The following is a 25,270-nucleotide window of genomic DNA, read 5'->3' as shown; positions in this document are numbered from 1 at the left end:
TACAGATGAAACTAAAAACGATGTTGAGAGGAAAAAGAAAAAGTATAGTGCCACTTAAATAAAACTAAAAAACATGCATCCATTACTTTTTAGCTAGTCACAAGTTATTTGTAGGTTCCCTAAATTTGAATATGATACTCTGTAAGCAAGCAAACCAAATATAAACTCAGAAGCAATACATAAAGCGGTTTAATACATGTGGCAGAAAAAAATTTTGGTTTCCAACTACATATACTTTTAATTCTTTCATATATTTGTTTTACTAAAACAGTTACAAATTGTGGGCTTCCCTGGTGGTGCAGTGATTAAGAATCCTCCTGCCAATGCAGGGGACACGGGTTTGAGCCCTGGTCCAGGAAGATCCCACATGCCGTGGAGCCACTAAGCCCGTGTGCCACAACTACTGAGCTTGCACTCCAGAGCCCGTGAGCCACAACTACTGAGCCCATATGCCACAACTACTGAAGCCCACGCACCTAGAGCCCATGCTCCTCAACAAGAAAAGCCACTGCAATGAGAAGCCCACGCACCACAACAAAGAGTAGCCCCTGCTCGCCACAAATAGAGAAACCCCATGTGCAGCAATGAAGACCCAACACAGCCAAAAATAAATAAATAAATAAATAATTTTTTTTTTAAAAGATGCTTTTTAACCTAGTTCTTCTGTACAAGTATTTTTAACATCTTCAAGAGAAAAAAAGAAAAAGCCTAAAGGCAATTCACTTTTAAGTATATTCTGTATTTGAAAGCTATTGACATGAAAGAGTCAGCAATTGTATTTGAAACTGTGATTAAACAAGTTAGATTTGAATCATTACACAGTAAAAGTAATAAGGGCTCCAAAAAGTATAGGCAGTCATGACACTCACATATGAGTTCAGAAAACCCACAATTTGTGGCTATTGAGTATACTCAGTAGTTTGAGAGCCCTGAGTTTTCTCCCCAGGCTCCTGAATCCCAGTTTTAAGAAAATGTACATTAGTTCAACCATGAAACCAATTAAGATAATTTCAGCATCCCCTAACAGGTCACAAAATGAACAAAGACAGCATTTTCTGTTAACTATTCAGCCAACACTGACTTGGGGCAACTACTTATTTGTAAAACTGAATAAACCCAGAAAGAATTTATCATATAGTGGAAATACATGTTCAAGTCAATACTATCCATTTTCTTTCACTTCAGGCATAAAGGAAGGTATTTACAGAAAACAAAAAACATTGCTCTCGTTACTGGACAGATGTATCTGTCTTTCATGGTAGATTGCAAGACCATGGTTGCAAGAATTTAGAACCTAGTACGAGCCTAGCACATAGGAAGGCAATAAATACTTTTTGACTAAAAAATGAATTGGGGGACTTTGCTGGTGGCACAGTGGTTAAGAATCCGCTTGCCAGTACAGGGGACACTGTTCGATCCCTGGTCCGAGAAGATTCCACATAGCGTGGAGCAACTAAGCCCGTCTGCTACAACTACTGAAGGCCGTGTGCTTATAGCCCGTGCTCCACAGCAAGAGAACCCACTGCAATGAGAAACCCACGCACCACAATGAAGAATAGCCCCTGCTCGCTGCAACTAGAGAAAGCCTGTGCACATTAGTGAAGACCCAATGCAGCCAAAAATAAATAAATAAATTTTACTTTAAAAAAAAAAAATGGGATTTTTTTCTTCTGCTCCATTTTGAAAAATAATGCATGAACGGCAATAAAATAAGGAGTTTCTCCTGAGAAACTCCTGAGTAGGATGAAAAATCAAAAAAAACCAAATGTCGCTTCCAGAATCCTAAAATATTCCTGACATTAAGAAATGATATCCTAGGACATAAGATGCTGGCTCAAAGATTCAATTTGATTTACTACGTTGTGTTTAAGTTAAATCACAAATACATTTTGAATGTTTTTTCATAAAAAGATTAAAAAATAGTTTTTAGGGCAAGTTAACCAAAACACTATATTATATCTACGAGGGGTACTAATATTTAAGTTAGCCATCTAAGCTTTCTTGTTCTTACAAAATTGTAGTTTTTGGAATTGTCGTATTTTAATATACATTCATTTAATGTAATCAAGACTGCCTCCTCCCCCACCAAAGATAAACCTGAATAATTAAAAACAGACCAAATACAGTGATTGGTGACCTCAAAATCTCCTGAATTAATTCTCTGTAGCCTTACACTATGGTCACAGATGCCACAGCACTGTGTATTTTACAGTCAAAGAAAAATTTTCAGACTGAAAATGTGTTTAACACTAAAAGTTAAATTCTAAAAGGATTTTGTTATATCCTTAAGGGCCTTAATAAAGGATTTTAAACCCTACCTTTGTGAAGATGGCCAGGGGCATGCCATACTGGTCCTCTTCCAAACCGGAAATTAGCCCTGGTATCAGGACTACCTGGCCTGTGTTAGCTTGAGGTTGTACAGTAATCGGAGGACTGTCTGAGGGCAACGACTCCTTTGGAAATGAGTTTGTCTGTTCCGATCCCACCTGTTCTCTTTCTTTCAAGGAGGAGTCCTCTAAGACACTAGGATCCAAGGTCTCCCAGTCACTTTCTGAAGACTCTGGAGATGGGCGAGAAGGAGGTTTCAAATATTGATTGCTGTCATTGGGTTCCTGTCCTTCACTGTTGTCATCGTCTACCTGGAACAAAGGTTCTTCAGTCTTGATGGCAGCATCTCTTCCATGGTTTCCCATCATGATTTTCTCGACAGTTCCCAAGTTGGTATTTGAAACGTCAGGAGCAGGCATAGAATCAAATTCATCTTCAGGGGGATTACTTTCTTGAAGCCCAACATCTTCAGACATACTCTTTCGGGGTCTATACTGAGAACTATCACTGAGACCATGTTCAATCATGCCTAAAACATACAATATTGGAGAATAGTTTGGCTTACAATAAGGTAAAGGAAAAACAAGAGTTGTATATTCTGCTTTAAATAGTGGAACTCCATTGAAGTAAGTCAGAAAGGGAAATACAAATATCGTATATTAATGGATATATGTGGAATCTAGAAAAATGGTACACATGAACTGGTTTGCAAGGCAGAAGTAGAGACACAGATGTAGACAACAAATGTATGGACACCAAGGGGGGAACGTGGGACATTGGGGTGGTGGTGGGATGAATTGGGAGATTGGGATTGACATGTATACACTAATATGTACAAAGTAGATAACTAATAAGAACCTGCTGTATAAAAAAATAAAATAAAATTTTAAAAAATACAAACAAAAGAGTGGAACTCTCCTATAAAAATTTTAATAAGCTATGCTTGCACAAATTTCAATGAGAAAAAAAGAGAACAGAGAGCATAAGCAAGAAGAACTACAATCCTGCAGCCTGTGGAACAAAAACTACATTCATAGATAGACAAGATGAAAAGGCAGAGGGCTATGTACCACATGAAGGAACAAAATAAAACCCCAGAAAAACAACTAAATGAAGTGGAGATAGGCAACCTTCCAGAAAAAGAATTCAGAATAATGATAGTGAAGGTGATCCAGGACCTCAGAAAAAGAATGGAGGCAAAGATCAAGAAGATGCAAGAAATGGTTAACAAAGACCTAGAAGAATTAAGGAGCAAACAAACAAAGATGAACAATACAATAACTGAAATGAAAAGTACACTAGAAGGAATCAATAGCAGAATAACTGAGGCAGAAGAACGGATAAGTGACCTGGAAGATGGAATGGTGGAATTCACTGCTGTGGAACAGAATAAAGAAAAAAGAATGAAAAGAAATGAAGACAGCCTAAGAGACCTCTGGGACAACATTAAATGCAATAACATTCGCATAATAGGGGTCCCAGAAGGAGAAGAGAGAAGGACCCGAAAAAATATTTGAAGAGATTATAGTCGAAAACTTCCCTAACATGGGAAAGGAAATAGCCACCCAAGTCCAGGAAGCGCAAAGAGTCCCATACAGGATAAACCCAAAGAGAAACATGCCGAGACAAACAGTAATCAAATTGGCAAAAATTAAAGACAAAGACAAATTATTGAAAGCAGCAAGGGAAAAACGACAAATAACATACAAGGGAACTCCCATAAGGTTAACAGCTGATTTCTCAGAAGAAACTCTACAAGCCAGAAGGGAGTGGCATGACATATTTAAAGTGATGAAAGGGAAGAACCTACAACCAAGATTACTCTACCTGGCAAGGATCTCATTCAGATTCAATGGAGAAATCAAAAGCTTTACAGACAAGCAAAAGCTAAGAGATTTCAGCACCACCAAACCAGCTCAACAACAAATGCTAAAGGAACTTCTCTAAGTGGGAAACAACAAACCCAAAACAATTAAGAAAATGGTAATAGGAACATACATATCGATAACTACCTTAAATGTGAATGGATTAAATGCCCAATCAAAAGACAAAGGCTTGCTGAATGGATACAAAAACAAGACCCATATATATGATGTCTACAAGAGACCCCACTTCAGACCTAGGGACACACACAGACTGAAAGTGAGGGGATGGAAAAAGATATTCCATGCAAATGAAAATCAAAAGAAAGCTTTAAAATAAAGAATGTTACAAGAGACAAGGAAGGACACTACATAATGATCAAGGGACAAATCCAAGAAGAAGATATAATAATTATAAATATATATGCACCCAATATAGGAGCACCTCAATACATAAGGCAACTGCTAACAGCTATAAAAGAGGAAATCGACAGTAACACAATAATAGTGGGGGACTTTAAAACCTCACTTACACCAATGGACAGATCATCCAGACAGAAAATTAATAAGGAAACACAAGCTTTAAATGACACAATAGACCAGCTAGATTTAATTGATATTTATAGGACATTCCATCCAAAACCAGCAGATTACACTTTCTTCTCAAGTGCGGATGGAACATTCTCCAGGATAGATCACATCTTGGGTCACAAATCAAGCCTCAGTAAATTTTAGAAAATTGAAATCATATCAAGCATCTTTTCTGACCACAACGCTATGAGATTAGAAATCAATAAAAGGGAAAAAAGCGTAAAAAACACAAACACATGGAGGCTAAACAATACGTTACTAAATAACCAAGAGACCACTGAAGAAATCAAAGAGGAAATCAAAAGACACCTAGAGACACATGACAATGAAAACACAACGATCAAAAACCCATGGGATGCAGCAAAAGCAGTTGTAAGAGTGAAGTTTATAGCAATACAAGCCTACCTCAAGAAACAAGAAATGGGCTTCCCTGGTGGCACAGTGGTTGAGAATCCGCCTCCCAGTGCAGGGGACATGGGTTCAAGCCCTGGTCCGGGAAGACCCACATGCCACAGAGTAACTAAACCCATGTGCCACAATTACCGAGGCTGCGCTCTAGAGCCCACAAGCCAGAACTACTGAAGCCCGTGCGCCTAGAGCCTGTGCTCTGCAACAAGAGAAGCCACCGCAATGAGAAGCCCGCGCACCACAACGACGAGTAGGCCACGCTCACCGCAGCTAGAGAAAGCCCGCGTGCAGCAACGAAGACCCAACGCAGCCAAAAATAAATAAATTTATTAAAAAAAAAAAAAAAGAAACAAGAAACATCTCAAATACAAAATCTAACCTTACACCTAAAGGAATTAGAGAAAGAAGAACAAACAAAACCCAAAGTTAGCAGAAGGAAAGAAATCATAAAGATCAGAGCAGAAATAAATGAAATAGAAACAAAGAAAACAACAGCAAAGATCAAAAAAACTAAAAGCTGGTTCTTTGAGAAGATAAACAAAATTGATAAGCCTAGCCAGACTCATCAAGAAAAAGAGGGAGAGGACTCAAATCAATAAAATCAGAAATGAAAAAGGAGATGTTACAACAAACACTGCAGAAATACAAAGCATCCTAAGACACTACTACAAGCAACTCTATGAAAATAAAATGGAAAACCTGGAAGAAATGGACAAATTCTTAGAAAGGTATAACCTTCCAAGACTGAACCAGGAAGAAGCAGAAAATATGAACAGACCAATCACAAGTAATGAAATTGAAACTGTGATTAAAAATCTTCCAACTAACACAAGTCCAGGATCAGACGGCTTCACAGGTGAATTCTATCAAACATTTAGAGAAGAGCTAACACCCACCCTTCTCAAACTCTTCCAAAACATTGCAGAGGAAGGAACACTCCCAAACTCATTCTATGAGGCCACCATCACCCTGATACCAAAACCAGACAAAGATAGTACAAAAAAAGAAAATTACAGACCAATATCACTGATGAATATAGATGCAAAAATCCTCAACAAAATACTAGCAAACAGAATCCAACAACACATTAAAAGGATGTTAAGTGATCAACACCCCATGATCAAGTGGGATTTATCCCAGGGATGCAAGGATTCTTCAATATATGCAAATCAATCAATGTGATACACCACATTAACAAGTTGAAGAATAAAAACCATATGATCATCTCAATAGATGCAGAAAAAGCTTTTGACAAAATTCAACACCCATTTATGATAAAAACTCTCCAGAAAGTGGGCATAGAGGGAACCTACCTCAACATAATAAAGGCCATATATGACAAACCCACAGCAAACATCATTCTCAATGGTGAAAAACTGAAAGCATTTCCTCTAAGATCAGGAACGAGACAAGGATGTCCACTCTCGCCACTATTATTCAACATAGCTTTGGAAGTCCTAGCCATGGCAATCAGAGAAGAAAAAGAAATAAAAGGAATAAAAATTGGAAAAGAAGAAGTAAAACTGTCACTGTTTGCAGATGACATGATACTATACATAGAGAATCCTAAAGATGTCACCAGAAAACTACTAGAGCTAATCAATGATTTTGATAAAGTTGCAGGATACAAAATTAATGCACAGAAATCTCTTGCATTCCTATACAATAATTATGAAAAACCTGAAAGAGAAATTATGGAAACACTCCCATTTACCACTGCAACAAAAAGAATAAAATACCTAGGAATAAACCTACCTAAGGAGACAAAAGACCTGTATGCAGAAAACTATAAGACACTGATGAAAGAAATTAAAGATGATACAAACAGATGGAGAGATATACCATGTTCTTGGATTGGAAGAATCAATAATGTGTAAATGACTATACTCCCCAAAGCAATCTACAGATTCAATGCAATCCCTATCAAATTACTAATGGCATTTTTTACAGAACTAGAACAAAAAAATCTTAAAATTTGTATGGAGACACAAAAGACCCCGAATAGCCAAAGCAGTCTTGAGGGGAAAAAAAACGGAGCTGGAGGAATCAGACTCCCTGACTTCAGACCATACTACAAGCTACAGTAATCAAGACAATATGGTACTGGCACAGAAACAGAAATATAGATCAATGGAACAGGATAGAAAGCCCAGAGATAAATCCATGCAGCTATAGTCAACTAATCTATGACAAAGGAGGCAAGGATATTCAATGGAGAAAAGACAGTCTCTTCAATAAGTGGTGCTGGGAAAACTGGACAGCTGAATGTAAAAGAATGAAATTAGAACACCCCCTAACACCATACACAAAAATAAACTCAAAATGGATTAGAGACCTAAATGTAAGACTGGACACTATAAAACTCTCAGAGGAAAACATAGGAAGAACACTCTTTGACATAAATCACAGCAAGATCTTTTTTTGATCCACCTCCTAGAGTAATGGAAATAAAAACAAAAATAAATAAATGGGACCTAATGAAACTTAAAAGCTTTTGCATAGCAAAGGAAACCACAAGCAAGACGAAGAGACAACCCTCAGAATGGGAGAAAATATTTGCAAATGAATCAATGGACAAAGGATTAATCTCTAAAATATATAAATAGTTCATGCAGCTCAATATTAAAAATACGAACAACCCAATCCAAAAATGGGCAGAAGATCTAAATAGCCATTTCTCCAAAGAAGACATACAGATGGCCAAGAAGCACATGAAAAGCTGCTCAACATCACTAATTATTAGAGAAATGCAAATCAAAACTACAATGAGGTATCACCTCACACCAGTTAGCATGGGCATCATCAGAAAAACTACAAACAACAAATGCTGGAGAGGGTGTGGAGAAAAGGGAACCCTCTTGCACTGTTGGTGGGAATGTAAATTGATACAGCCATTATGGAGAACAGTATGGAGGTTCCTTTAAAAATTAAAAATAGAATTACCATATGACCCAGCAACCCACTCCTGGGCATATACCCAGAGAAAACCATAATTCAAAAAGACACATGTGGGCTTCCCTGGTGGCGCAGTGTTTGAGAGTCTGCCTGCCAATGCAGAGAACACGGGTTTGAGCCCTGGTCTGGGAGGATCCCACATGCCGCGGAGCAGCTGGGCCCGTGAGCCACGGCTACTGAGTCTGCGCGTCTGGAGCCTGTGCTCCGCAACAAGAGAGGCCACGATAGTGAGAGGCCCGCGCACCGCGATGAAGAGTGGCCCCCGCTCGCCACAACTAGAGAAAGCCCTCACACAGAAACGAAGACCCAGCACAGCCAAAAATAAATAAATTAAAAAAAAAAAAAAAAAAAAAGACACATGCACCCCAATGTTCACTGCAGCACTATTTACAATAGCCAGTACACGGAAGCAACCTAAATGCCCATCGACAGACGAATGGATAAAGAAGATGTGGTACATATATATAACGGAATATTACTAAGCCATAAAAAGGAATGAAATTGGGTCATTTGTAGAGATGTGAATGGACCTAGAGACTGTCATACAGAGTGAAGTAAGTCAGAAAAAGAAAAACAAATATTGTATATTAATGCATATATGTGGAACCTAGAAAAATGGTGCAGATGAACCGGTTTGCAGGGCAGAAATAGAGACACAGTTGTAGAGGACAAACGTATGGACACCAAGGGGGGAAAGTGGCGGGGCGGTGGGGTGGTGGTGTGATGAATTGGGCGATTGAGATTGACATGTATACACTGATGTGTATAAAACGGATAACTTATAAGAAACCGCTGTATAAAAAAATAAATTCCAAAAAAATGGAGAGAGAAAAGAAAATCTCAGACAAAAGAGAAACCTATTGCCAAAGTGAAAATGTCAGGGAACTAGATCCCACATGCCACAGCTAATAGATTCCCCCATGTCGTTTCCCTGGTGCCACAGTGGTTAAGAATCCGCCTGCCAATGCAGGGGACACGGGTTTGAGCCCTGGTCCAGGAAGATCCCACATGCCATGGAGCAACTAAGCCCATGCGCCACAAGTACTGAGCCTGCACTCTAGAACCCGTGAGCCACAACTACTGAAGCCTGTGTACCTAGAGACTGTGCTCTGCAACAAGAGATGCCACCGCAATGAGAAGCCCGTGCACCACAACGAAGAGTAGCCCCCGCTCGCCACAACTAGAGAAAGCCCATGCGCAGCAACGACGACCCAACACAGCCAAAAATAAAATAAATAAAGAAAAAATAAATTAAAAAAAAAAAAAGATTACCCCATGTCGCAACTAAAAGATCCCGTGTGCCGCAACAAAGATCCAACGTGACACAACTAAGACCCAGTGCAGCCGAATATATAAATATTTTTTTAAAAAATAAAAAATAAACTTCTGGAGAAAAAAAAAATAGAATGGTAACCCTAACCACTTTTTCCTTGAAAATTTTTATCATTCAAAGGTCCAGGGACTTCTCTGGTGGAGCAGTGGTTAAAAATCCGCCTGCCAATGCAGGGGACATGGGGTTGAGCCCTGGTCAAGGAAGATCCCACATGCCGTGGATCAACTAAGCCCGTGTGCCACAACTACTGAGCCTGCGCTCTAGAGCCTGCGAGCCACAACTACTGAAGCCTGCGTGCCTAGAGCCAATGCTCTGCAATAAGAGAAGCCACTGCAATGAGAAGCCTGCGCACCACAACGAAGATTAACCCCTGCTCACCACAACTAGAGAAAGCCCGCAGGTAGCAACAAAGACCCAATGCAGTCAAAAATAAATAAGTATATACACTAATATGTATAAAATAGATAACTAATAAGAACCTGCTGTATAAAAAATAAAATTCAAAAAAATAAAAATAAATTAATATTAAAAAAGAAAGTCCAGGACAGGGCTTCCTTGGTGGTACAGTGGTTAAGAATCTGCCTGCTAATGCAGGGGACACAGGTTCAAGCCCTGGTCCAGAAAGATCCCCCATGCCGCCGAGCAACTAAGCCCGGCGCCACAACTACTGAGTCCATGTGCCACAACTACTGAAGCTCGTGCGCCTAGAGCCGTGCTCTGCAACAAGAGAAGCCACCGCAATGATAAGCCCACGCACCGCAACGAAGCATAGCCCCCGCTCGCCGCAACTAAAGAAAGGTCGTGCACAGCAACAAAGACCCAATGCAGCCAAAAATAAACAAATAAATTAATTTCAAAAAAAAAAAAGGTCCAGGACAAATTAAAAAAAGAAAGAGTAGAAACTGCTACGCTCTTACCTGGAAAAAGGGATAACACCGTCATCAGGGCACCCACCAATTTATTCACTGGAGAAATATAAAAGAGAACCTGAAATGGAGTCAATCAAAATTAAATCAGAAAATCCATGAGTCCACAATGATACTTTAAAACAAGAAAAAAGAAAAGAAGGGAGAGGGGAAAACTCTTCTTTACAGAAGTATAACAGCTAACACATACAGAATTTAAGATAGAATCAGAAAATCACCAAGCATCTATCATGGTTCAGGTAAAAATTACCAATGGATGCTAAAACTACTGTGAAAGGTTGTTGGGTAACAGGATATCCACATACCTTCAAATTTATCAACCCACAGTTTACCTATTAATTGCAAAGAGAAAAAACAAGTACCTAATTTGAAGAAACCCGGCAACCACCACCTGAATCAGATCATCAAATTTCACATTGCCAATAATAATACAAACAGTTATGGGGCTCCTGTTGTGATGCCCTGAGAAGGATACACCACCACCTGTATTCTTGCCAAAAAAAGTTTAATCTGAAACTAGTGACAAGACAACAATCAGACAAATCTAATATTATAATGCAACTAATCTGGATTCTTAAAAAAAAAAAAAAATTAAAAGGCCAATGTCATAAAAACAAAAACAGAGCGAGGTGGTGCCACTGTTTGAGATTAAAGAAAGCTAACAATGCAGTAAATGATCCTTGGTCTCCAGATTAAGAAAAGCAACCAGCTTATAGGACATTATTATGACATCTGGGGAAATCTGAAAATGGACTGTACATTAGATAGCACTTATTATATCAATCTTAAATTTCTTGAATGTGAAAATGGTATTTTGTCTATGTAGGAATGTACCCTTATTCTTAACAAATATATCCTAAAGCAGGTGTCCCCAACCCCGGGGCCATGGACTAGTGCCCGTCCAGGGCCTGTTAGGAAACGGGCCGCACAGCAGGAGGTGAGCGGCCGGCGAGTGAGCAAAGCTTCATGTGCTGCTCCCCATCGCTTGCATTACCGCCTGAACCATCCCCCCTGCCCTGCCCCCGATCCATGGAAATACCGTCTTCCACGAAACTGGTCCCTGGTGCCAAAAAGGTTGGGGACTGCTGTCCCAAAGTATTTAGGGATGAAGTACCATGGCGTCTACAAATTAGTTTAAAATTATTATGATTCAGGGAGAAAAATGAACACATATAAAGCAATGTAATACAAAAGCAAAATGTTAACAACTCATAAATACAGATGAAGGGTATAAAAGTGTTCATTATATATTACTCTATCAACTTTCTTGTAGGTTTGACATTTTTCAGAATAAAAATTGAGAAAAATTAAACTGGAACACGGTTCAGTTAGATATTGCACTAAAACTAACGCTGGTGATAATTAGAGGAAAAAAACAAGCATATAGTTGCTCAGGTGAGATTTTTTTCTTTTTTTAAACAATTAAATCATTTAGTGGCACTAAGTGATATCCAGTAAAGCATAGCACCCACAATCTCCTGTGCTCTCCTTACAGATTGCTTATTTGAGTGCTTCGCAAGTACAGAGAAACCAAGACTGCATTAAAAGATGTCCTTACTTTATCAAACCAATATAAAAAGTGTGTACCTGTGATTTGCCACATTAAATAAAGTCTACTTGATCATAAATGTCACTGCATGTGGCTAGGCTAAATATTATTTTGCAAAATTTTGTTTCAGATACATGTATCCACATGTGCTCTAGGTTGCAACGAAAAACATTTTTTATTATGGGTTGCAATAAAAAGTTTGAAACCTAAAACTCAACAACAAAAAAACAAACCTGATTAAAAATGGGCAAAGGATTTGGACATACATTTCTCCAAGGAAGATATGCAAGTGGCCAAAAGGCACATGAAAAGGTGCTCAACATAACTAATCATTAGGAAAATGCAATCAAACCCAGGAGATATCACCTCATACCTATTAGGGATGGCTACTATCAAAACACCTGAAAATAACAAGTGTTGGAGAGGATATGGATAAATCGGAACACTTATGCACTGTTGGTAGGAATGTAAAATGATGTAGCTACTGTGGAAAAGATGGCAGTTCCTCAAAAAATTAAAAATAGAACTAACATGTGATCCAGCAATACCACTTCTGGGTATACACTCCAAAAAACTGAAAGCAAGGTCTTGAAGAGACATACATAGACCCATGTTCATAGCAGCATTATTCATGACAGCCAAAATGTGGTATGTACATACATGGAATATTATTCATCCTTAAAAAGGGAGGAAATTCGGACATCTGTTGTACATGGATGAACCTTGAGGACACTATGCTAAGTGAAATAAGCCAGTCACAAAAAGAAACACCTATGATTTCATTTATATGAGGAACCTAGAGTAGCCCAATTCATAGAGACAGAAAGTAGAAGGGTGGTTGCCAGCAGGTGGGAGAAGTGGAGAACGAGGAGTTAGTGTTTAATGGGTACAGAGTTTCAGTTTTGCACAATGAAAAGAGTTTTACAGATGGATGATAATAGTACAACATGAACATACTTAACACCACGAAACTGTACACTTAAAAATAGTTAAGATGGTTAATTATATGTTATGTGTATTTTACAAGTATAAACTTTTTTTAAAGGTTGAAACACTGTACTAGTACGTGTTAGTTTCATTCACTTTTTAAAAATTTACTTTTTTTCTGTTTGAAGAAAGAATACATATTCATCCAGAAAGCTAGAATACAGAAAAGTGTATTTCCTTCTTAAAAATATAGCCGATATTCTCACCAAACTGTTGCTGTCTTTCCTCCTACTCTCTTTTCAATGAATACATATTTATTTATAAAATTGGAATCATGGGCTTGATACGTAGCTGGGCAAACTTTTTTCACTTAACATGCCATGAAACATCTTTACAACAATAAAAAAAACCCACCCAGAATCTTTTTTGTTGTTTGGAAATTATATACAAAATAAATCAATACTTACTTAGTCACTGATAATTCATTATTAAAAATGACTGAAAGAATCTCTTAGATAGAGCTTTGCATCAACTAAGATTAATTCTGGAAAATAAACCTCTAAGAGGACAATTACTGGGCCAAACAGATAAACATTTTTATGGAAACAAAATATACTGGATATTGTGAATGGTTGACTCTCCAATATCCATTCCACCCTACTCTACTGAGCACAGTAATACAGTGTATACAACTGGCCACAGATCCAGGAATGGCTCCTCATTACTCTAAACCAGAGGTCAGCAAACTTTTCTATAGAGGGTCAGATAGTAAGCATTTTTCATTTGTGGGCCATTTGGTCTCTGTCCCAACTACTCAACTGTCCCACTGTAATACAAAAGCAGCCATAAACAATAAGAAAAAGAATGGCCGTAACTATGTTCCAAAAAAACTTTATTTACAACATAGGTGGTAGACCAGATTTGGCCCTGGGGCCTAGTGTGTAGACTCTTGGTCTAAAATCCCTCATCTAAATCTTTGATCTAAAATCATTGCAATCCTATCCCTTTGTACTAGAGAGTGGTCTGGAACCCAGGTTCAAGCCAATCAGTACAGGCATTTCTTTGGCAACAATTACTGGTTCTGGGTAGGCACATGGCCTCATAGGCCCAAAGGAATTGACAGGAAGAATCCTTACTAAATGGTTTGGGAAGAGGTATTATCTCTGCCACCAGTTATAGCTAAGGAAGCACATAGTTCAATTACTGTTGGCAGTTATCCTACACTACAAGGGAAGTTAGGCTCAAGATAAAGCAAGCACTGTGGACCATAGAACAAAGAGATGGAAAAAATCTAGGTATTTAATTATATTGTCAAACCATTCAGTCAATCCACTCTGAAGTCTGAAGCGAGCCAATACATTTCCTTATTTTTTAAGTCAATTTAAATTGAGTTTTCGGGACTTCCTTGGTGGTCCAGTGGTTAAGATTCTGCGCTTCCACTCTAGGGGGCATGGGTTAGATCCCTGGTAGAGTAACTAAGATCCCTCATGCTGCACGGCATGGCAACCAATCAATCAAGAGAACTTTGTTATCTATAGTCAAAACCATTCTGATAACTGAATACTATCAAACTGCCCCCAAAAAAGACTGCACGAATTTACACTTCTATAGTAGTGGACAAAAATATGTGCTTTAGCCCACTGTACTTTTATAGCCAAAAAAGTCTTAATTTATATTTTACCATTAGTTTCAATTTTATATAGTATTTAAGAAATGTCAATAAATATTAAATATTAAATATTCCAAACATTCAAATCTCACCTTTTTTTCAAGAAGAATTAGTTTAAACAGGATTAGGACCTGAAGAAAGAAAAAAAAATTGTATTAAAATAAGAAACTCAAGCCTATTTTTCATTTGCCTTTGCCTCTCCTCAAACATAACCATGTATCATTGAATCAATAATATTAAATAATTCTAGTGCTTTAAACACTACATTGAAAATTATGAACTTATACTGAGAAATTCCTGTGTCCTCTAAAAATGTGAATACCACTTAAATTGCTATCAAATTGCACTTTTTGGAATAAGCTGCGCCAGTTTTTCTTGAAATATCTGCAAGCTCCTTAAAGGTAAGGTACTATTCATTTACTTCTGGATGTCCAGGGCATTCACAGAGCAGATACTCATTAGAGCTGTTAAGTGAATGATCAATGTGTGTATGTCCCAGTCAACAGATGCCTTAAGAATGGAGATCAAAATATATAAGCGTAGATATTTTACTGGAAAATGTTTCACTCTCAGGGCAACATATAAAATATTCTGCAAGATAAAAACATGTTTCTTTCAGATGTGGTATATATATACAATGGAATACTACTCAGTCATAAAAAAGAATGAAATAATGCCATTTGCAGCAACATGGATGGAGCTAGAGATTATCATACTAAGTGAAGTAAGTCAGAAAGAGAAAGACAAATGCCACAGGTATCACTTATATGTGGAATCTAAAATATGACATAAATGAACTTATCCATGAAAGACTCACAGACGTAGAGAACAGACATGCAGTTGCCACGTGTGTATGGGGGCGGTGTGGGGGAGGAGTGAATTGGGAGTCTGGGATTGGTAGATGCAAGCTATTATATAGAGAATGGATAAACAACAAGGTTCTATAGCACGGGGAATGATACTCAACATCCTGTGAAAAAAAGAAAAGTTTCTTTCCACTCTGATTTCATGATATCCGAAATTACAAAAACCATAGAAAAAAGTATCCTATCCTGCACAGAAATAAACAGACACTATTTGTATACTTTTAGAAATTTCTATCATATGAGCACTACCAACACTTTCAACTTTGTATCACTATGACAGCTGTCTCAGAAAAACTAAAACATGGTTATGCCACAATCTGCATTAGACCATGCAGCTCATGGAATTTGCCCAGTTAAATAATTTTAGTACATCATAAATTAAATAACATATCATACCTTGTGTCGAAAATGAAGTACAAGATCTCGAGGAGACAGACCTATAATGTTAAAAAAAAAAAAAAAAAAGCTAATCTGTGACTACAACCTACTGTTTTTGTCAAAGAAAGTTTTAACCTCCTCAAAAGAAAGGCAGGCAAAAGTAGGAATATGCAAATATTTAAATATTTATGTAGTATCTCATTGTGCACACGCATAATCAGAATTTATCAAATACTGTTAACAGTCAAACAGCACTGCGATAGAACTTTCTGCAATAATGAAAATGTTCTAAATCTTCACTGTCCAATAGAGTAGCCATATGTGGTCACTGAGCACTTGAAATATGGCAAGTGTGACTGACAAACTGATTTTTAAATTTTATTTAATTTCTATTAATTCTAATCTAAATGTAAACAGTCACATGTGGCTAGTGGCTCGTGTTGTGGTCATGCAGCTCTAACACCTCCCCATTTTCCAGCCATCTTACAAATTACCCAAGTTTAGAAACTATAAAGCTTGTACTACTGTGGCAGTCAATCATTTAAACATGGTTTTTGGTCACTACACCCCATAGGCTACTATTTCTGAATCACAATCTTCTCTGATCATCTGCCATAAGACAAAATAAATTAATTTAGAGAAAAACATATTCTCAGAATAGGAGCTTTGTAACCAGCTTACATTACACACAGGATTGCAAAAGTGAAGTTCCAGGGTTTGGCTACATCATGCTAAAATGGGAATTGAGCAAGCATAAACCACTATGTGATCAACAATTTTTTTAAAACATGAAAAGGACATTTATTGAGTGCCTAACACACGAACGAATGTTCTGGGTTGTCAAAACAGCATAAAACCCTCAACTTGAAAGATCTTAGAATAGAAAAGAGCTAATAAGCAGATCTCTCTCTCTTGCTCTCCCTCTGTGTTATGACAGGGAATTGACCTGGTCAGCATTAATGTAAGGAAAAGAAAAAACTTCCATTATTACTCTGAAAAGCAGAAATTTTCCTTATACAATAATAGTTGTAAATTTTGATACAAGTATGTTACAACCCTTCTTAATGTAAATACTGCCTAAGAAGATATTTAAGGAAGCAGCAGCATCAAATGTTGGGGAATTTAGATCCCATATAGAAACGTAATTCTTATCATGAAGTTTTACATGCAACTCAGCATGCCAAACAAAGAGAAATGAGGGCATTTCTTCTGACCTGTAAAAAAGTGACTTACCAAGATATACCTGGGATCCTTCTAATGAAGTTCCTCCCAGGGAACTATTCATATGTTCATAGAGCTCCTATAAAATACAAATTCAGTTTAGAACACTTTACTATCATTTTAGACACTGAATTAGATATGGGATGACCAAGGGAAAATTAGTTCTTTAACTGAGGCAATTTTGTCTCTCTGAAACTTGCCAGTTTCCAACAATCCTTCCTTCTCTTCCTCTACATATTAGAGCTTGATTCATTCCCATGGTGGTACGGATTCCTAGGATAAATTTCCTCTACTTCCTTGCTAAATAACTAACTGTCCTACTCTCACTAGAATCCAGGAGAGATCCATGTTCTATACATCCATGGCAGCCTCAAGAAAAACATATTATCCATCTTCAGTAAAATAGGAATGTGGTTTTTTTCTGTGTTTTTTAGTATGGGAGTTAGGATCCAGAAATGTGATATATAAACGTACTGTTCAGTGTATTATTAAGAAAACAAATGTAGAGAAGCAATGCCATAGCGAAAGGGCTATTATCCATTAACAGAAACATTTATGTTATAGTCAACTGTCAATCATTATTTTCTAATAAAAGATGGTTTCATTAAGTTTAATAAGTATGAACTGTACATTTTGGGATGATCATTGGCCCTTCAATATTATTTTCAAAGAAGAATGTCCTTCTTAAGCTAATAAATGATTAGCTCACGCTATTAAAAGTCTACTTGATTCATGAATCTGTCTTCACACACATCTATGGGGGGGGATAAAGTTACCTTTAGAATGGAAATTTGGGAAAAATCCTTCTCTTCAAAATATGCATGCGTAATGAGTTGAAGTTTTGCTTGAAGTAAGCCATAGAGAGGCTTAAAGAAAAAGAGAAATTACCATTAGTTTGATAATAGTAAAATAACAAACACCCCACAACTTTTTAACTTGAAAAGACCGAGAAGGAAAAAGTTACTGACAACTTTAGTATCTTATTATTCACAGTTGAACGTTGTTAAGTCACCGTTCTAGCTCCTGGACTGCAGCTGCAAAGTGCCTGACCCACTCAGAGCACCGGGGCTGAGAGTGAGCACAGACCTCCTGAGTCTTGCTCCAGTCACTCAGCCGCGTAACTCTGGGCGCTTAACCTCTCCACGTCTGCTGGCTGATGTGAACATGGGTATATGAAAAGACAGTACATCTTATGGGGCTTTCTCATATTAACACAGGTAAAAGCACTTTCTAGAGTATCTGGCATATAGAAAGCACTTAAATGCTAGCCATCATTATCATAAAATTTAAAACATATCGTAATCCTGCACACTGTTCTGCTAGCTTGTAGTAACGTTTAATCATCCTTATAGCACTAATTCTTATATTCAGTTGAACATTCATGATTAAATTTAATTTCATTTCCCCTTTTTTTGCCCTCTATAGAGGCTTAAAACAACTAGTCTGTGTCCTTTATAATATCCTATATAGTATTCTTTTCTGTATCTGAAAAAAGTTACTCCTTAATTCTTATTTCTCTATTTAAAACCTTCTTCCTACCATTTCCATCCTTTTATGTTCTGTTCTAGATGTTTTCTGGTTTCTGTGTCCTTTTTAGGATGCAGAGACTAATGCTGAATATATACTCTAATTAGTTAAAACAAGTAATACTGGAATAGTTTTCTCCCCCAATATCCTGGTTAATATATCATTATTTCTAACTAAATATATTTTTATATATAGACTAAAATGCAATATGAACCACCAAACATTTTTGTGTGAGCTGGCTCTCACCATCCCCCCTGCCTGTTTTATCTGTCTGATAAAACTGGATTTTCACCCCAATTTTATCATATAGCAGTTACATGTTCATGAGAGTTAGACATTTTTTCTCTGAGATATATCTTTATTTGTGAAATGAGAACAATAAATACTTAGATCTCTCTTCTTATGAGGATTAAAATGACAACTATATCTAAAAAGTGCCTGGTATAGAACACTTGACATATAGGCACTTGATAAATGGCACTTATTATTATTATTACTGTTCTTTGAAGAATTATTCAGGAAGCCTTTCAACATGTTGTGTTTATTCAATATCCAGCACTCCTATACTTTGGTCATCTGGTCCAGTATTAAAAAACAGTAATTCACTGATGTATATTTTTTCAGGCTACCCTTCTAGAAACTGTGTACAGGAATCAGATTAGCAATTTACCAATTTTCTGATATTGAAGTGTTTTATAACCATTCCTTTTCCAGGAGACTATTCTTGCCCTATATTTAAAATTACTTGGGACTTCCCTGGTGGTGCAGTGGTTAAGAATCCGCCCGCCATGCAGGGGACATGGGTTCAAGCCCTGGTCTGGGAAGATCCCATATGCCGCAGAGCAACTAAGCCCACGCACACAACTACTGAGCCTGCGCTCTAGAGCCCACAACCCACAACTACTGAGCCCGCGTGCCTAGAGCGTGTGCTCCACAAAAAGAGAAGCCACTGCAGTGAGAAGCCCGTGCACCGCACGGAAGAGCAGCCCCTGCTCGCTGCAAACTAGAGAAAGCCCGCGCACAGCAACGAAGACCCAACACAGCCAAAAAACAGAAAAAAAAAAATTACTATCTTGGAACAAATATCCTGATCCTCAAAATCTTATTAGTAAGGTCCATAGTACTAAATTATTCTCACTCAGGTTTTGTTTTTTTTTTTTAAAGCTTAGTACTAAGCAAGCTACATTTAAATTGTCTGTGAATATAAGAAATTGCAACAATTGGAGAAGAAATAATTAAATAAAACCATAGTTTTGTTGGTGATTAGGCTAATGAAATATTCTCAGTTTTGCATTAGGTTAACTGCAGAAACATCTGTACTCAGTAATCATATAGATCTACGATAATTAATATGATAGCTATCTAGGTATTTTTTCCCACAAACAGAATTGGGGGGACTATATTTTACATGTAGAACTAGGTATCTGGTGTTACTGGTAAAGGTGTTATTACCCCATTAATAATACAAATGGGACATCACAAATGATTTAATAGAGACAGCTATGAAAAATAAGAAATGCTATGTATTTTCTTTTGAAAACTAAAAAGTTAAAATGATTATAAACTTGCATCTGATCAACCTGTACAGAGAAGAAACAATTTTAAAGTGTTGTTATAGTACAATTCATTATGTCATTTCCTTTCCTCAAACATTTTTAGTTTTTTTTTTTTTTTTTTTTAAATGTTCCAACTACTGTGCTAGGGCTGGTACTTTATAATTTTATTATTTTTATTTATTTATTTATTTTTGGCTGTGTTGGGTCTTCGTTTCTGTGCGTGGGCTTTCTCTAGTTGCGGTGACTGGGGGCCACTCCTCATCACAGTGCGCAGGCCTCTCGCTGTCGCGGCCTCTCTTGTTGTGGAGCACAAGCTCCAGACGCACAGGCTCAGTAGTTGTGGCTCACGGGCCTAGTTGCTCCGTGGCATGTGGGATCTTCCCAGACCAGGGCTCGAACCCGTGTCCCCTGCATTGGCAAGGAGATTCTCAACCACTGCGCCACCAGGGAAGCCCCATTTTTAGTTTTTAAAGAGCAAGCTAGGGATACAATTTTTCACTGCAAAGAGCCACGCACTTTTGTATCATCAATAAAATCTGAGTAATTATGATACTTTGAATATTAGTAAAATATTACTTATCCACAGTCTCAAGAACAAAACAAAGCTGGATAAATTAAATATATCAGATGCCTCATTTTGCTCACATATCAACCTCCTTCCCCAAAACTGATCTATTAATTTCCTCCCTCTTAACTAGTTTTGGGCAGAGGGGAAATGAGAGTGAACCTGCTGAAAGGCAAAGAGGAGATGCAAGAGCATCAACAATAAGCCTCTGACTAATTTTAATGTATCACTGTTTTCATAAATCTCTCATTCTAATAATGCTTTATCATCAAATAAAAAGCTGCCATGAGTGTTTAACATTAACAGGTTATTTGCTCTCTTACCAGCTTGCTTAGAACACAGACACTTTTCTGAACGGTCTCTCTGGTGATATCTGCTTGCCGTACTTTCAATGCCTGTTATAAACAAATAGTCATTATTAAAAATATTTCATGGAAATATTTTAAAATAATTATTTTTCAATATAAAACAGCAATCAGAAAAAGTATCTTGCACTTAATTAAAAGTACTTATTGAGAATCTCAGAAGATATTTACTGAATGAATAAGTGTCAGCCAGAGCACCCTGCCAGAATCTGGCAGGCAATGGGAATATTAACAGTGAGAGACAATCTCTACTCTCAAGGAATTTACAGTCTGGTGGAGATTACTTTATGTGTAAATTGCCACATCCATAATGCAAATCAGTCATCCCTGGTTCTGGTTTTAAAATGGACACCCCTTTCAGAGACTAATGTTTCTGGTGAGAAGGGGACAGTTTAACAGCTTGTTTCTCCAGAGATGGAAGAATTGTCAGCAGTTTTGTTAAGCTGGTTATTCTACATTACTGGAGTCTATCCTGGCACACCTGTATTGTATTGTAGCCCAGCCCTGAGCCGTAACTCAAGCCTTGGTGATTCTGAAGATGACTACATGAGATATCTGCAGTTCTCTGCTAGTAGGAAACAGGACTTGATCAACCTCAGGTAAGGCTGTGAGGGCAGTAAGAACGACTCTTCCCCCTCTACTGTACTGCCTGACGTCTCCTTGCATCTGTCCTGAGGACCATGGGGTCTCAGTGTCTTCAACTGCCTGAGGACTGATGATTTGTCATTAGATTACATCAAGAATAGAGCCTTTCCTCAATCTGTTTCTACCTCTTTACCTTGATTGGATTCATCCATCGGGTCTCAGCTGTGTTCAAAAGGAAAGGAAAGGCTTTCTCCTAGGCTCTAGGGCTCTCTGATGTCTGGTTTATCTGTCTGGTTATCAGATGAGGTGAGAACCACCTGGAGAAATGGGCAACCCCAGTATACTCTGGAGTGGGTCAGACTCAGGAGGTGAGGGAGACAGGCAGTATGAAATGCCACTTAAAGGCTGTCTACGTAGAGCATGAGAACTGTTGTTAATGACAACAGCATCGGAGGAATAATTTTACTAGTGGTTATAAAATCTACAGGGGATAAGAGATAGTGAAAGGAACAGATTTCCAAGAAAGGGCAGCAGCTCAATTCATCTCATCTAATAAGATGTAAGGTACATGAAGAAATCAAATGCGTAATTATTCACAGGTTTATCTTTAAACTCAGTTATTCATTTGAACCACAAACATTTACTGGGTGTGTCCTATGTTCCAGGCCCTGTGCATGGAGCGTTATTTCACGGTAGTTAACTACTTTGCGTATGCTGGGATTTATTCGTGCAGTTTACTTTTAAATGCTTCAGGGAAACACACACACACACAGAGCAAATGTGGTAGAACATTAACAACTGTTGAATGTAGATGGTGGGTATACAGGTGTTTATTGTGCAATTCTTTTAATTTATCTGCGTGTTTGAAACGTTCATTTTAAAAGTTGAAAGAAAATTTTTAAAGACTTACTAAGTTAATTACCCACCTGAGGAAGCTTTTACAACTTTGTAATTGCCTAGGATCTACTACCAGAGAGTCTACTTCAGTCTGTAGAAGGAAAGGCCCGGCAAGTATACTTAAATTAAAAAAAAAAAGTCTCTGGGGCTTCCCTGGCGGTCCAGTGGTTGGGACTCCGTGCTTCCACTGCAGGAGGCACAGGTTCGATCCCTGGTCAGGGAACTAAGATCCCGCATGCTGTGGCCAAAAAAAAAAAAAGTCTCCTGGCCAAAAAAAAAAAAAAAGAAAAGAGTCTCCATGTAGTTCTGGTTAAAAATCATTGTTTCAGAGCAGTGGTTCATAGTCTTGCCTACATGGTTTATAGTCTTGCCTACATATTAGAATCACCTGGGGAACTTTTAATACTCCTGCTGCCCGGAACGTTAAATCAGAATCTCTGGGGTTGGGCCCTAGTCATCCCAAGTATCTAAAGCTCACCAGGTGATTCCAACGTGAAGCCGAGGTTGAAAAGCGCTCACTACTCCAGAGTATTAATGATTTCATAAGAGGAAAGAGATCTTTACTCAGAAAGGGTATCGCCACCACAAAAAGAACGGTGCTGCTCAGAAGCAAACCAGGAAAGGGGAAACTACCCATCTTGGTTTATTTAAATTTATTAATTAGAGATATTATAGTAAGTTAGGCATTAAGCGGGAAGGTAAGTTTAAGAATGATCAAAATCTTAGTTATATATAATTAAGATAACTTGTAAGTAGTTTGCAGCTACTATAAGTACTTTCCATTACTTCTAGAATGTTCCTTAAAAAAAAAAAAATACAACACTCATTACCATTCCATTTTTTAAAGTTACATACCAAACACTAGAAATAGAAAACTCAAGGACACCATGAAATTGACATACAGTATTTTGAAGACAAATGGATAATTTTGGTATCACTATCTAAAAACAATGTACAAAATATTATACAATACAAATATAATTAGTCACCAATGTCAACCTAGAAAAACATTCATGTGAATAAACTGGTACTATAGAGAAAACAGCTACATAGTTTATAAAAATTTAAAACAATATCACAGGTACCACATGAAACATAAAGACTATGCATTTCCCCAAATTCTACATCTTAAGTGGCCAACAATTAAACAATTTTTTAGCGTTTTTTAGTGTTATTCATTTTAACTGTACCTTGGCTTCAATTTGTCGATAGCAAGAGATACCATATACAGTGGCTCCATTTCCATTTCTGGGTGGCAAGTGAAAAAACACAGTATCTAAGAGATATACAGAAAAAGGTAAATACCAAAGTGGACTACCCGTATTAATAATGAACTCTGACGTTATTATAATGCAGTCACTTAAACAAAAACGATGAAGTAACAAGGAACCCATGTCAGACTTATTTCTAGCATCACAACCACTGGTTTCTTAGAATTCCTCTCACTGCCTTCCAGTGTACACTCATCACAAAAAGCCCAAGAGGCTGAATCATAACAGGTCGAATTGAGACTACAATCACTTTTCTCAGAAAATACTTTATTATACAGGATTATTCCACATAAAAAGAAAGTAAAGAATCATACAAACCAAAGGCAACACATAAATTTTGAATAGATCCAAGAAATTCTTGGGACAACTGGGGAAATTTGAACATAGATTAGATATGAGATGGTATTATGGAATTACTGTTAAATCTCTTAGCTGTGGTAAAAGAATCGAAAGTCATCCCGGAGAATGATCTTATTTTTACAAGATGCAGGCTGAAGTATTTAAAGTGTCATGATGTTTGCAACTGACTTTCAAATAGTATAGGCAAAACCGTACACATATATAAAGAAAGTTTGTGGAATATTTACTATTCTTCCAACTTTTCTGTATGTTTAAAAGCTTTCATGATAAAAAGGTTAAAAAAAAAAAGATTTGTGAGGTTAAAAGTACAGCATTTAAATTTTATGTTAGGGACTTCCCTGGTGGCGCAGTGGTTAAGAATCCGCCTGCCAATGCAGGGGACACGAGTTCGAGTCCTTGTCTGGGAAAATCCCACATGCTGTGGAGAAACTAAGGCCGTGCGCTACGACTACTGAGCCTGCGCTCTAGAGCCCGTGAGCCACAACTACTGAAGCCCGCACACCTAGAGCCCGTGCTCTGCAACAAGAGAAGCCACAGCAATGAGAAGCCCGCGCACCGAAACGAAGAGTAGCCCCCTCTCTCTGCAACTAGAGAAAGCCTGCACGCAGCAACGAGGACCCAATGCAGCCAAAAATAAATAAATAAATAAATTTTAAAAATTAATTTTATGTTAAACTGCAGAGTAATATTTGCTTCATTTCATACAAAAATTAGTAAATATTAGGAAAAGCAAGTAGTCAAGCCAAGTTTAATCTTGTGTCTTGGTAGAGCCTCTAATACCATGATCAAGTATAGTATATTTCTTCATTAACCCATTCAAAGCACTCATCTATACAGTGATAGGAGACTCAGTACTAACTTCACGGCACTGCTTTCTTTGAGGGTGTTAACATGCTCCCCACGCATGCAAGCAAACTTTTAAGCAGAGCACTGTGATGGCAGTGCTCCAGAGGTGGAAAAGCAATCCCAGCTGTTTTCAGGTGGGCACTGGAGGACGAAGCTAGAGCTCCAATCAATCTGCAGCTGGTGCAGGTAAAGCTCCTTAGTTCGTCTCTGAGAGGAGTCTGAAGTTTAAATGCAGAAAGTGCTACCAGTAGCAGATGTCCTAATATGGCTAATCACTTATTTTGG

General features: G+C 37.7%; 1 protein-coding gene across 3 annotated transcripts in view; it reads right to left on the bottom strand.

The window, feature by feature from the left end:
• AVL9 (AVL9 cell migration associated) overlaps positions 1 to 25,270 on the bottom strand; it is an 86,052-nt gene that overhangs the window by 46,319 nt on the left and 14,463 nt on the right. For all 3 annotated transcript variants that reach the window (XR_011074700.1, XR_011074701.1, XM_068549265.1), the window contains exons 3-10: positions 23,699 to 23,784; positions 20,985 to 21,056; positions 17,790 to 17,879; positions 17,026 to 17,092; positions 15,811 to 15,851; positions 14,641 to 14,679; positions 10,395 to 10,464; positions 2,319 to 2,857 (exon numbers count right to left, since the gene is read on the bottom strand). Coding sequence is in view for 1 of the 3 variants with exons in the window: in XM_068549265.1 (XP_068405366.1) it covers positions 2,319 to 2,857; positions 10,395 to 10,464; positions 14,641 to 14,679; positions 15,811 to 15,851; positions 17,026 to 17,092; positions 17,790 to 17,879; positions 20,985 to 21,056; positions 23,699 to 23,784 (1,004 nt within the window). In the remaining 2 variants the exon portion in view is untranslated. The remainder of the gene's footprint in view (positions 1 to 2,318; positions 2,858 to 10,394; positions 10,465 to 14,640; positions 14,680 to 15,810; positions 15,852 to 17,025; positions 17,093 to 17,789; positions 17,880 to 20,984; positions 21,057 to 23,698; positions 23,785 to 25,270) is intronic.

The sequence above is a fragment of the Eschrichtius robustus genome, chromosome 8 (genome assembly GCF_028021215.1).
Source record: "Eschrichtius robustus isolate mEscRob2 chromosome 8, mEscRob2.pri, whole genome shotgun sequence".
Taxonomy (NCBI): Eukaryota; Metazoa; Chordata; class Mammalia; order Artiodactyla; family Eschrichtiidae; genus Eschrichtius; species Eschrichtius robustus.
Note: the sequence above shows the minus strand (reverse complement) of the source record. Positions and strands in the feature narration are given on the sequence as shown.